Consider the following 11,640-nt stretch of genomic DNA (forward strand, 5'->3'; position numbering starts at 1 on the left):
TGTGTGTGTGTGTGTGTGTGTGTGTGCGACTTTTGTGGTATTTTTTGGTTTCCGGCTGCCAGGATACCTTTCCATCTGAGCTGTAATGCTTACACAGGATTATAGGTGCTTGTCCAAACTGCCTGAAAGCATGTGTTGTCTAGAGATATAACGACACCAGACATTGAGACACAGAGGCTAAAATCAGGGTCACAAAGCACTCATGCACATGACTGTGCTGTCACTAGATCCAAGATGGCTGCTAACCCTCAGTTCTCACTTCCATGAGTAGGTAGATTCTTCACTGAATGCAAGGATGACAGTAGTTAACCTCTAATTGTGTTTTCCAATTTAGACGATGCAATTTAACAACAACAATAATAATAGTAAAATCTCATTTACCTGAAACTGATTACATTTTTCAGATAGTAATTTCTGTTGAGCATCCAAAGATACCAGGTGAGTCTGATAGAGGATCTCCTGTTTGTCCCATTCCCTTGACTTTGTTCTGAACTCCTTTTAGAACAGGGCAGGGGAGAGAAACAAAATTATTATTCACTAAAAGTACAATGAGCAGAGCTTCTTCCCTTTGTGTGTCTTCATTATGAGAAAAAAAATAAGTCTATTCTTTACCTACTAGGAAAGTAAACAAGAAAATGATGGAATTACACATTAATTGATTATTACAGGCTCTGTGTCCTACATCTGAACCACTTGGACAGGGGAGTTTCATTTCAGATTTGGGGTTTATTTGCATATCCGTAGTGAGATGCCTTGGTGATGCCGTCCAAGTCTAAACACACACTCATCTGTTTCCCACGCCCTGGGTGCACTCTGCCAACAGGTGACGTTATGAGTGATGTTTGATATACCCTTGCTGTGGCCATCCATATTGCTTGTGGCATTGACTCATCACTCAAAAGGCATGGGATTCTGGGGCATAGGTGTGCTTGGCCTGTGTATTCCAGTTTTTTGAGGAAATTATAGATTTTTTAACATACAAAGAAATATTAAACATACTGAAAGCATAGATCTCTCCTTGGCAAAGGGAGAGTCGAACAGCCTCCGGCATCAGCTGGCACCTCCTGTCCCTCCCTCAGTTGCTTCTCCCTTTCTCGTTCTCTAGTCCCTGGGCATTTGCTGAAGGGATGAACTGGAGAGATGCTCAAAGACCAAGAGCCCGAACTGCTCTTGCAGAGGACTCTGCAGCTCCAGGGGATCTGCCGCCTCTGGCCTCAGCAGGCATCAGCATTCACGTGCATATACCCCCCCCATTAAAATAATTCTTTAAAAAGATGCCTCTTTATCAAGCTCTATGAGCTCAGTGTTTGTGCCTCTTAACTACGTATGCTGAAACCTAGGGCTCACTGTCATGAAATTGAAAGTTGGGCCTCCAGGAGGTTATTGAGTTAAGATTAAGAAATATAGGGATCAGGCCAGCCACGGTGGTACACGTCTTTAATCCCAGAACAGAGGCAGGCAGATCTATTAGTTTGAGGTCAGCTTACTCTAGAGAGCAAATTCCAGGACAGTCAGTATAACGATATTCGATGCTATATATGGAAAACAATATATTTATTTACCAGAGAGAGAGAGAGAGAGAGAGAGAGAGAGAGAGAGAGAGAGAGAGAGAGAGAGAGAGAGTCGCACAGACCAGGAGTTAGAAGCCTGGCTGGCTTCTAGAAGAAAAAGGGAGGTTCCTTCTTCTTTCACTTCCTTTTATATCTACCTGTGTTAGTTTACATGTCTCCGCCCTCATGGGTGGATAGCTTTGTGGGGTTCACTCCTACAAGTCAGGGTTACACATTAAGAAGAAAGAAAGAATGAAAGAAAGAAAGGAAGGAAGGAAGGAAGGAAGAAGGAAGAAAGGAAGGAAGAAGAAAGAAAGGCAGGCAGGCAGGCAGGCAGCCAGCCAGGGTCTGGGAGACAGCTCAGCTCGTATAGCATTCATTGTGCAAGTCTAAGGGTCTGAGTTCAATCCCCACCCATTGTATAAAAATCCCGGATGGTGCATCAGCGCCCATCTGTAATCCCAGTGCTGGGCAGGCAGAGGTAGGAGGATTGGGGCGCAGCCATCCTAACAGGGTCTTGGTGAGAGATCCTATTTCAGAAAAGCCAAATACAAAGAGATGGGAAAGTCCCTGAAGCTGACTCCTGGCTTCCTGGCTTCCACACATGCACACATTCCCATGAGCACATGTACCCATCCCCCAACAAAAGACAAGCATTTCTCCCCACACGCCCTCTTTTCTGCTGTCCACCCAGCAGACAACCGTTGAGCCAAGAGAAGGCCCTCATCAGAATCTTACCGTTGGCCTCTGTCTAAGCTACCCAGGCTCTGCACTCTTCTGAAGCAGCCCAAGCCAATGTTGGCTGTATCGGCCTCCGGCTTTCAAAGCCATTGTGTATAGGGTGAAGCTAAAATCAGCTCACTTGGGGAACGGAGAGCACATCGCATCTTGTAATTTATTCCCATGTGTCAGTTGGGGAAGAAAACATGGGGCTAGCTGGATACAGCATGCTTAGCTGCACAAGTGCCCACTCAAGTAATGTGGTGTAGGGCCTGAAGGTACAACGCAACCCTGGGAGCCACGGACTTGGCTTTGGAGGTGCCAGAGACATCTCTGCATCTCACTTCTGGCTGGGCTGGTTGCTGCAGCCTTTCTGCCCAGGCTTTGGAAGCGTGGAGGCCTGCATGCTCCAGGCTCTGCTGACATCTCCCGGTTTGGAACTATTCCATTACTAACCCCCTGTCCCACTTTTAAAGGAATACACAGTAAAGGAGCAGCGTGCACATCCAAACAAGCCACTTACAGTACACACGTGCAATAAAAGTGTCACATAAGAGCCACGGGGATGGTTTTCCTGTTATGTCAAGTTGGAACAAGGTGCGTTTGGCTGGAGTGTTTTGAAAATGGCTGCTGGGGCCGACTTGGCTATGCTGCACAGGAAACTTGTTGAAGCTGAGAATGCAAACTGTCTTTCTTAGAATGAGAAAAACAGCGCTTTTCGTATTTCCTACACAGAAATGATCCTGAAGAATATTTGGGAAATTTAAATTTTTTAATATGCAAGTCCTAATCAGTGAAAGAGGTCTGTAAGTGAGGAAGACTTTATAGCAATTTAAGGCAATCTGAAATCAGGTGGAGGGAATACTCCTGGGAAATGTAGGCACACACTTCGACGTCTATGTCTTCCTTATGACAAACTCTATTTATTAGGGTAGTGGGGACAGTCCATTTATGGACTGATTCTGACAGTCAATGATGTAAAAATTAAGAATGAGTCTTCAGTAATAGTTACACATTTATAAAATTAGGTTCCAAATAGAGGATGGGTAACATTTAAAAATCAGTACACGTTGGATTTCAAGAATTTGATTTTCATACTTATGATGATGCCATGAGGAAACCCATCATTTTGTATGCTAACTTTAGGAATTAATTAAAAATATTTTTAATTATAAAGAACTCTTTGAGGAAAAATAGCAAAAAAATGGAATAAGATTGGCTTAAACAGTAAACATGTTTTCCTTTTTTTAATGTTTCATAAAGGGTCTCACTGTTCAGCCCAAGCTGGCCTTGAACTCAAGATCCTTCTGCCTTCACTTCCCAAGGGCTGAAATTAGAGGTATAACCCACCTGCCTAGTTTAGAAAATTTATTATCTTTTAGATAATAAATATACTTAACATCATCTACTTAACATCCACAAATAACCTTAAATATTCCCCAGAAAGCTTTAGGAGGAGGCAGTAGCATTAACCTTAGATCATCAGGGCTAAACCAGGCATCGATGAGGTCTAGGATGGCTAGACAGAGTCACAGACATATTAGTGGTACTGATAACAGTCCAGATTCCTCCATTAACCAGAGGTATGGCTTTCAAGGTTAGGCAGCCAGCAGGCTGTATTCAGGAATGTGGGACTTCTTGAAGGTCAGCCCAGGGGAGTCCCCTAGTCCTCCAGGGCACATTCTGAAGACTACAAAGCCTTCTCTGAGTCGTTTAGGTTGAGTGGGTCACGATCATTAAAATGAGTATTTCTGGTGATAACTGGGGTATTGGTTTTGGTGGTGGTTGTTATCTTAAAAGGGCCCTTCTTCTGAACCCCGAGAAACAGTGTTGGGTGATGTGTCCGTGACTCTACAAATCACACAATGATCTTAACTTTTTATTAGGAATTTTTTTCATATTCACATAAAAGTGGAGAGTAAGCCTAACCTAATCTTTACCCAGATTAACTGTCACTAACAGCATGTCTTACTTCTCACTCTTGTGCAAGTATTTTAAAGGAACTTTCTGAGCTCATGCATTTTCATCCCTAAATGTGTCAGCATGTGTCTAAATATAAAAGTATGTGTGTGTGTGTGTGTGTGCATGTGCACACATTTGGAGGCCAAAGGGCAGCCTCAGATGTCATTCCTGGAAGGTGTCCACTTTGGTTTTTGACTGTGTATCTCACTTGGCCTAGAACTTAGTGACTATGCTAGGCTGGCCGGCCAGTGTGCCCAGGGATCCACCTCTCTCAGGCTGCTTAGTGTGGGGATCACAGGTGTGCACCACCATGGCCAGTGTCTAAGCTTAGTCTTGGCCTTGAACTTGGGTCCTTGTGCTTGTGAGACAGGCACTTTACTGACAGAACTATCCCCCAGGACATCAGCCTAATTTACTAATCAATGATGATTGATGAAACTTCCTGAGGCTAACATGGTCTAAATGTCACAGAGTGATCAGTGAGTATGGTGGGTGATGATCCGTGTTATAAGCGGTGATGTTTCCCACCACACACACACACACACACACACACACACACACACACACACACACACACACACTGTCCCGATTGAGATTACTATAGCATTGAATGTGCTTGTCCTAAAGGAGAACATGTTACATGTCCAAAAACAAGAACAGCCATCTCCTCTGAGCTCTTTCCAGATGGCTGTAAGGAAAACAACTATGTTGGATGCTTTATAATCATTCAAGTTATACCGTGTCTACATAAAACTCTTGCCTCAGTGTAAACATACTCATGAGGAAGTGTGTTGTCAGAAATATGTATATGAATGTGGTTCCCTCCAGAAGCCCACCAAGAACCAACCAAATGGGTAATGGGTGTTACCACAGGGTGTTCTGACTTTCATGTCAAGAAAGAGCTAAGTTCTCCAGAGCCTGTGTTTGAATACCCCTCGAGAGGCCAGCCACACCCGGTGAGAGGCTGGGAACAAGACAGGGATTTTCTTGAGAACCATTCACTAGGTGACAATGGCTTTATGTCTGACCGCCTCTATCTCAGGGAGCAAGGGTAGAGTCAGTGGGGCTTTTGAGGTAAGCCCCAGGCCTTCTGCCATGGCTGGCTAGCTCCATGGCTGTGATCTCCAACTGCGATTCTCTCTGCTTTTACAAAAAATTTGGAGCATGCGTAAGAAAACTGAGCAAGGTAGTGGTGCGTGAAGACAAGGAGACAGAAGGAAGGTCAAGGACGGGTCCAGGGGTGGGAATGACAAGGACGAGAAAGGCCAAAGATCCCTAAACTGTCTCTGACCTTGGTCACTGGGAGACGCAGGATCGTCCTGATCTCATGAGTAGGAGAAAATGAGACTGTTGGCTGGGGATGGGTCGCTCGGCTTAGGACCTGAGGAGAATGAAAGAAACTGAATAGGGTAACACAAAGGTTAGGAGGAGAACGTGACCCCCAAGCCGTGCTGGAGCCCAGCCGTGCTGGATGTCAGGGGCTCACGGAGACGCCATCCCTTCAGTTTTTCTGCAAGGGTTCTCAAGAACACACGAAGAGAGATCGCTGTTTTGTAGTTTCCAAAGCTATACCATTAGAAGGGTGGGAATAAAGGTCTTGGCAGTATACTGAATCTTTTCAGAGATGGATTTTAGAAGTTCTCAGTGACGTGGGACAACTTAAATGGAGTGGAATTAGGCTTTTAAACAAAACAAAGCAAAAAAAAAAACCCCCCAAAAGTGAGACTTCAGTCCCTGTTCTGAAAACAGTTTTGAGGCTCACAGAGATTTAGTACCTAATAGTTACATGGGCATTAAAAGATTTATTAGGTATTCAATTTAACTGACCCTAGGATGCCCCTCAATTTCACTCAACAGCTGTGGAGTCTTTGTTCCTTTATTTATTTTTTTAGCTCTCCCAATGTGTGTGTACGTACGTACGTATGTATGCATTATAAATCACAGATATTTTTGAATTTACTAAGTGCCTGAAGCTGAGGTGCACTGAGAGGCCATCCTGGGTGCTCTGTGCCTGGAGATGGAGCCCACATCCACAGCAAACTGTCTTCAGAACCCAGGGACCGGGAACGCCTGCTCACCTCCAGCTTCTGGTTCAGACTGTTCAGCTCAAAGGGTGTTTCTTCTTTGCTGGGGGCTTCCTTTCGGTGAACTTGGCTTTGCTTCATCTGGTGTAATCTCAGTTTCTCAAAGTTATTGGTTAGCTTAGAAAACTGCAAATGATAGGAAATAGTAGCTGTTACTCACCGCTGGCCTCCCCAGTATTTGTCGCGCAGCTCTTGGAAAAGGTAAGTCACGATTAGGAAGTGCAATACAACCTAAATGTCCCTATTAGCGAGGATGGAACCCGCTGTTAAAACTCAGTTACTGAGGCTGAACAGGGTTCTACTTCTGTGTATGTAAATCTGGGCCCCCGTTAACAGTGCAGTGTGAGTCGATGACTCACTTGGTAAACGTTTTGTTCAGTTTTGTTTTTAGTGTATGTAGGCAGCAAAGCTAACGGAAAAAAAGCCCACAGATTTTCCTTACTTTTTCTTAATGCCATCTTGTGTTGACAGCTTTAATCTCAACAAATCAGTTGATGTAACCGTGGCTCATACTTTCATGTATGTCTATAGCATCGTATCGAAGCGTCTGAGGAGGTTTCAGTGTCTGCTCACGGTTTCCACTGACACTTCTGTGCTGAAAAAGCTACAGAGCTAGCTAAGCCGTTGCTGGCAGGCTCAGGTCCATCTCCCCTGCGTCTCCGGGTGCGTTCTTGAGCAGTCTCCGCGCTTGCTAAAAAGCTAATCTCTGCTACTGAATCATCTCGGCAGCACGTCAGCTTAGTTTCTTAAACATAACATGCTACTGTTTTGTCTTTCTTTTTACTCTCAGCCTCCCTGTGGAATCGTATTTGAAGGGAATTCCTTGAACAGCCCATTGAGCGGGGCCCTGTTTTTACGTATCTGGCACACTTTAATTTGTGTGGTTAGGCCATTTTTCTTTAATGTAATTATGGCTATGCTCCATTGAGGCTTGGCTTCTTGTGTTTTGTTTTCTGGCTTCCTCTAGCTTGTGACTTGGTTTCACTTTCTTGTCTTCCCGTGGCCCACAGGGGTATTTTTAAGGCTGCACTGAGTTGAAGACAGTTTTGAGTGTCTCTCTTTACATCTTTCCCAGCCGTTCCTTCAAACATCAGATTATATGCACACAGCTTGCTGTGGTCTGCAGGTGCCTGGCACTTCCCCAGTACAAAGGTGGAATGCTTATTTCCTTTTCATCCTGATTCGATTATAAACAAAAATATCACATATTTTTGATACATACACTAGAAACTATATTAGGGATTTTTTAAAAATCAAACAATTAGCAAAACTCAAGAGCAGAAGGATTTTAAACCAGTGCTTTCCTGGTCCTGTGAGGAATCTCTGGTGGCCACTGTGTTGGGTGATGCTACTGTTAACAGATGCACTGGTCATGCCTTGGTTTCCCTGTCACTCCTAAGGGTGTGTTCTTTGGGACAGAGTCCCAGCGTCGACTGTTCTGCCCTTGTGACCCCTCTGGCTCCTCCCACGAGAGGTCGCTGCCGTCCAGACTGCTTTCCCCTTCGCTAAGGCTTGTTCCTTTCACATGCTTCTGAGGTCGTTCATTGATTTTTGTCTGTTATATAATTCCTTGGGTTTATCCTGTTTGGGGTTCACTCGGCTTGGTGACACTTTGGTCAATTTTTGGGGCATTCTAGACATCCTTTCCTTTCCTCCTGTGGTTTTAATGACGGGGATTTAAATGGTTTGTTGTGAAGCCCCATGCCCCTCAGAGGTCTGTGCCCTTTTACTGCCCCTCACTGTCCTTTTCTAGGCTAAGGACCCCAGCGGCTGCTGGGGCTGTGATGCTGAGGTCACTCCTGCCCTGTGAGACATCTTTGCTAGGAGACAAGACTTTGAGGCAAGCCTAGTGGAGAGCCGCAGTGATGGGTGACAAAGACATTGGTGCCCCTCACCGCGCATGCAGAGGCGCTGCTGCTGACCATGAGCAGCCGTCGGTGTGAGGCCAGCGCCCTTCTTCCAGCTACGTGGCCCTAGCATCAAGCATCCGTATTTTAGGCTGCTGTGGAAACCCCAGAGACAACCACAGAAGGGAATTTCAGTGTTTGTTCTCATACCTAATAGTAATCATTAAAAAAATTGCCTCTGGAGAGACAGAAAAGTTATTTGTCTAGTGCCCTGTCACAGGGAAGGCCGTGCAGATGGCATCTGAGTTGACAGCCTCGTAGGAGTGACAATCAGGACACAGAAGACCGTGACGGCCAGACACAAGCATGCAAGGAAGACACAAGGACATTTGCCTACATGCAAACATTTCAAAGATGAACATTTTATAGGTGAAAGCATGTGTCACAGTATGCCGTGTTACTCTTAACAGGTTCCCTTACTTGGGCTTTCAGGGCCTGTAGCTGTCCCTCGTAGTTCTGAGTCATCACTAAATTACATTTCTCCAGACTGTCCAACTTCTGTCGAAGTAACCCCACCTGCATTAAAAACAAACTTTAGATTTTTTTCTGAATTTTACCTTAAAAAATCGGAAAATGTGCAAAGAAGAAGCAATCCAAGTTAGACTGCTGTACTGAGTCACGAGTAAACGTTTGTCCTGCAGTTCTTAAAATAGCCACTAATAACGGAATTCACAGAAAGCAAACGTCTCCAGCCCGGTCCACTGGCTGTGTACTAGGATAGCATGGGATGCGTTTGGCAAGAGATCCCTGTCACTGCTGCATTTTAAATTAAGATTTAGAACTCACACTGTATGACCTGCTTGGGAGGCTGTGCCACTGTCGCTCATGTAGAACTTCTGCTACTGTAACTCAGAGATTTTCTTTCGGTCAGGTTCCATCCCTTACCAGTCTGGTGGTCTAGGGGTAATTGTTGCGTTTTATAAGAACTAACATATCAATGAGAAAATAAAAATGCTCAAGGGCACTTGTTAAGGGATTGAACTACTCTGTTTAAATGCAGATGAGACACCTACTTACTTATGTGCATATGCCAGGACCAGTGGACCTGCCTTTCCTGCCAAGGGAAACCACAGCCACCCCCACCCGAGAAACATCAACCTCCCTCAGCTTTGCCAAAACCCAAACCATCCAGAAGTCCACAGAGCTGGAAAGTGGCTGGTGAGAACTTCTGTGATGGCGTATGGTTCCTGACTCCCGAAAGAGCCCAGCCATGTAGGTCTGCGTATGTTTTTCCCATTCTCTTATGAGCACCAGCTCAGCAGTGAGCGGCCACGGGAGTGGAGGGAAGCCATTCTAAGAGGGCACTCCAGGTGCATACCAGCACACCCCCCACAGGCACACACATGCCCACGCACACACCCACGCACCCATGCACACATGAGAACACACACACACCTGCACACACCCATATGAGAACACACCCACCCATACCTCCCCACACTCATGCACACACACACACACACACACACTTTCATCAAATGCACTCTCCTTTGGCAATTAGCCCTTGGCATGCTTGTTCACAAAGCATTTTCCAGCAGATCAGAAGCAGCAAATACTCCCGGGCTCTGCTGAACAAAGACAGGTTTGGTCTCCATGGCAGGGCTTCTGTAGGAGCCGAAGCATTTTTACTTTTGTTTCCAAACACGCTTGCTTCCCAGGTACCTTAAATGTCTGTTACGTTTACTGGCAGCATTGATGTCGTGAGTGTCTCCATTAGCAAATACCTGATTTAGCCCCTGAATCTATTCAACAACATACATTTAACACAAAATTTACTGACAGAATTGTAAGCGACAAATGAGTTTGGTGCACGAACACTTTGCTGGCATGCGTCCTCAGTACCTCCTGGCCTTTCTGGTCCAAGCAAGTTTGTGCGTTGGCCAACTCTTGATCCCGAAGGTCTAATCGTGTCTCTAAAGCCCGCATCTTTCTTTCCCAGTCCAACTTCTTGTTGCTCACCATGATGTCAATTTGTTCCATCAGTTCCTGAAGCTCTGCTTCACAAGGAGAAGCTCTGGAGAATGTAGAAAAGTAAGATAGCCTCAGACAACGAAGATGGGGGAGGAAGGGTCCCTGAATCCCCATTGTCCTTCCTCCAATGGCTCAACTGTTTCAATAGAAGCAAACCTCAAAGCTGCAGGCTAATCCCGTAAGTAAAAGAGGTAATTTCAGAGACAATACTACCTGTCTCAGTCAGGCTTTCTGTACCTGAGATGAAACACCATGACTAAAAAGCAGGCTGGGGAGGAAAGGGTTTATTTGTCTTATACTTCCACACTGTCGTGAAGGAAGTCAGGACAGGAACTCAAGCAGGGCAGGATCCTGCGGAGGCTGATGCGGAGGCCATGGAGGGACACTGCTTACCTGCTTGCTTCTCATGGCTTGCTTTCTTATAGAACCCAGGATCACCAGACCAGGGATGGCCCCATCCTCAAGGGCTGGGCCCTCACTATCCATCACTAATTAAGAAAATGCCCTACAGCCAGATCTTATGGAGGTATTTCTCAATCCAGGTTCTCTCCTTTCAGATGCTTGTGTTACATTGACATAAGACTAGCTAAGCACGGTACAGTTATACTTATATAAAAAATACTGTTACCCTCCTGTAATCCCAGCACTCAGGGAGCAGAGCCAAAAGGATTGCTCAGGCAGCCAGTCGACTATATAGTGAGTTTCAGACACTTATAAAAAAAACCAAGAAACAAAAAACAAACAAACAAAACAAAAAGCCAAACATACACACACACACTCACAAACTCCCCCAAAAACCAAAACTGAAACCAGACCAAATCTAACAAGAACATCATCTTTTTAGAATATGCTAATTTTTGTGGATATGGTAATTCTGAACAAATGCTAAGTGCTTAGGGATCCAACAGGTGAAAATAGACACACACAGATGTCTGTCATAAGTCTAGGAGGTGTGACAGAGACACATTGGGAGGTCAGTCAGGTCCACGGTCACATAGCTCATCTGTAGAAGCATCAGACACAGGCCTCGGCTTCCCTTTTGTGTGGTCCTCGTACCACGAAGTGAAAACAGGCCCTTTAGACAAGAATTGGCTTAAAATCTGTGGTACTAACCACAGCAACACCTACCCCATCCTGTGTTTCCAGAACCACACTGGACCTGAGAGATGCTGTCTCTCTAGTTTATGCAGAAGGACACCCACCAGGCCTCACATCGGGGAGGGGCTAAGCACAAAGCCTTCTCATGGACTCCTGGACTAAGACCCAAAGACTCTTTCAATTTTTATTTAACCCTTAAACCCAAGGGAAGGAAGTATGCTAGTTCTTCCACAGACAGCCTGGCTAACTTTTACCTGGAGTGCTGATGCTGAGAAGCATAGATCCCTGGCCTTTCATTTTCACGCCGCTTTTTCATAACTACTTGCATGCTCTTTGGTGTAAATAAGC

The 11,640-nt window shown here is 45.2% G+C and overlaps 1 protein-coding gene across 6 annotated transcripts in view; it reads right to left on the minus strand.

Annotated features, from left to right (window-relative positions):
• The window catches only part of Deup1 (deuterosome assembly protein 1), a 67,249-nt gene that overhangs the window by 37,131 nt on the left and 18,478 nt on the right, over positions 1-11,640 (minus strand). For 4 of the 6 annotated variants that reach the window (XM_040735261.1, XM_040735258.1, XM_040735259.1 and 1 more), the window contains exons 3-7: positions 10,066-10,237; positions 8,644-8,739; positions 6,311-6,442; positions 5,524-5,613; positions 382-495 (exon numbers count right to left, since the gene is read on the minus strand). In XM_040735261.1, coding sequence (XP_040591195.1) covers positions 382-495; positions 5,524-5,613; positions 6,311-6,442; positions 8,644-8,739; positions 10,066-10,237 — 604 coding nt within the window. The remainder of the gene's footprint in view (positions 1-381; positions 496-5,523; positions 5,614-6,310; positions 6,443-8,643; positions 8,740-10,065; positions 10,238-11,640) is intronic. The other 2 variants (XM_040735260.1, XM_040735263.1) reach the window with 1 other exon arrangement.

Source organism: Mesocricetus auratus, unplaced genomic scaffold (assembly GCF_017639785.1).
Source record: "Mesocricetus auratus isolate SY011 unplaced genomic scaffold, BCM_Maur_2.0 Super-Scaffold_100044, whole genome shotgun sequence".
Lineage (NCBI taxonomy): Eukaryota > Metazoa > Chordata > Mammalia > Rodentia > Cricetidae > Mesocricetus > Mesocricetus auratus.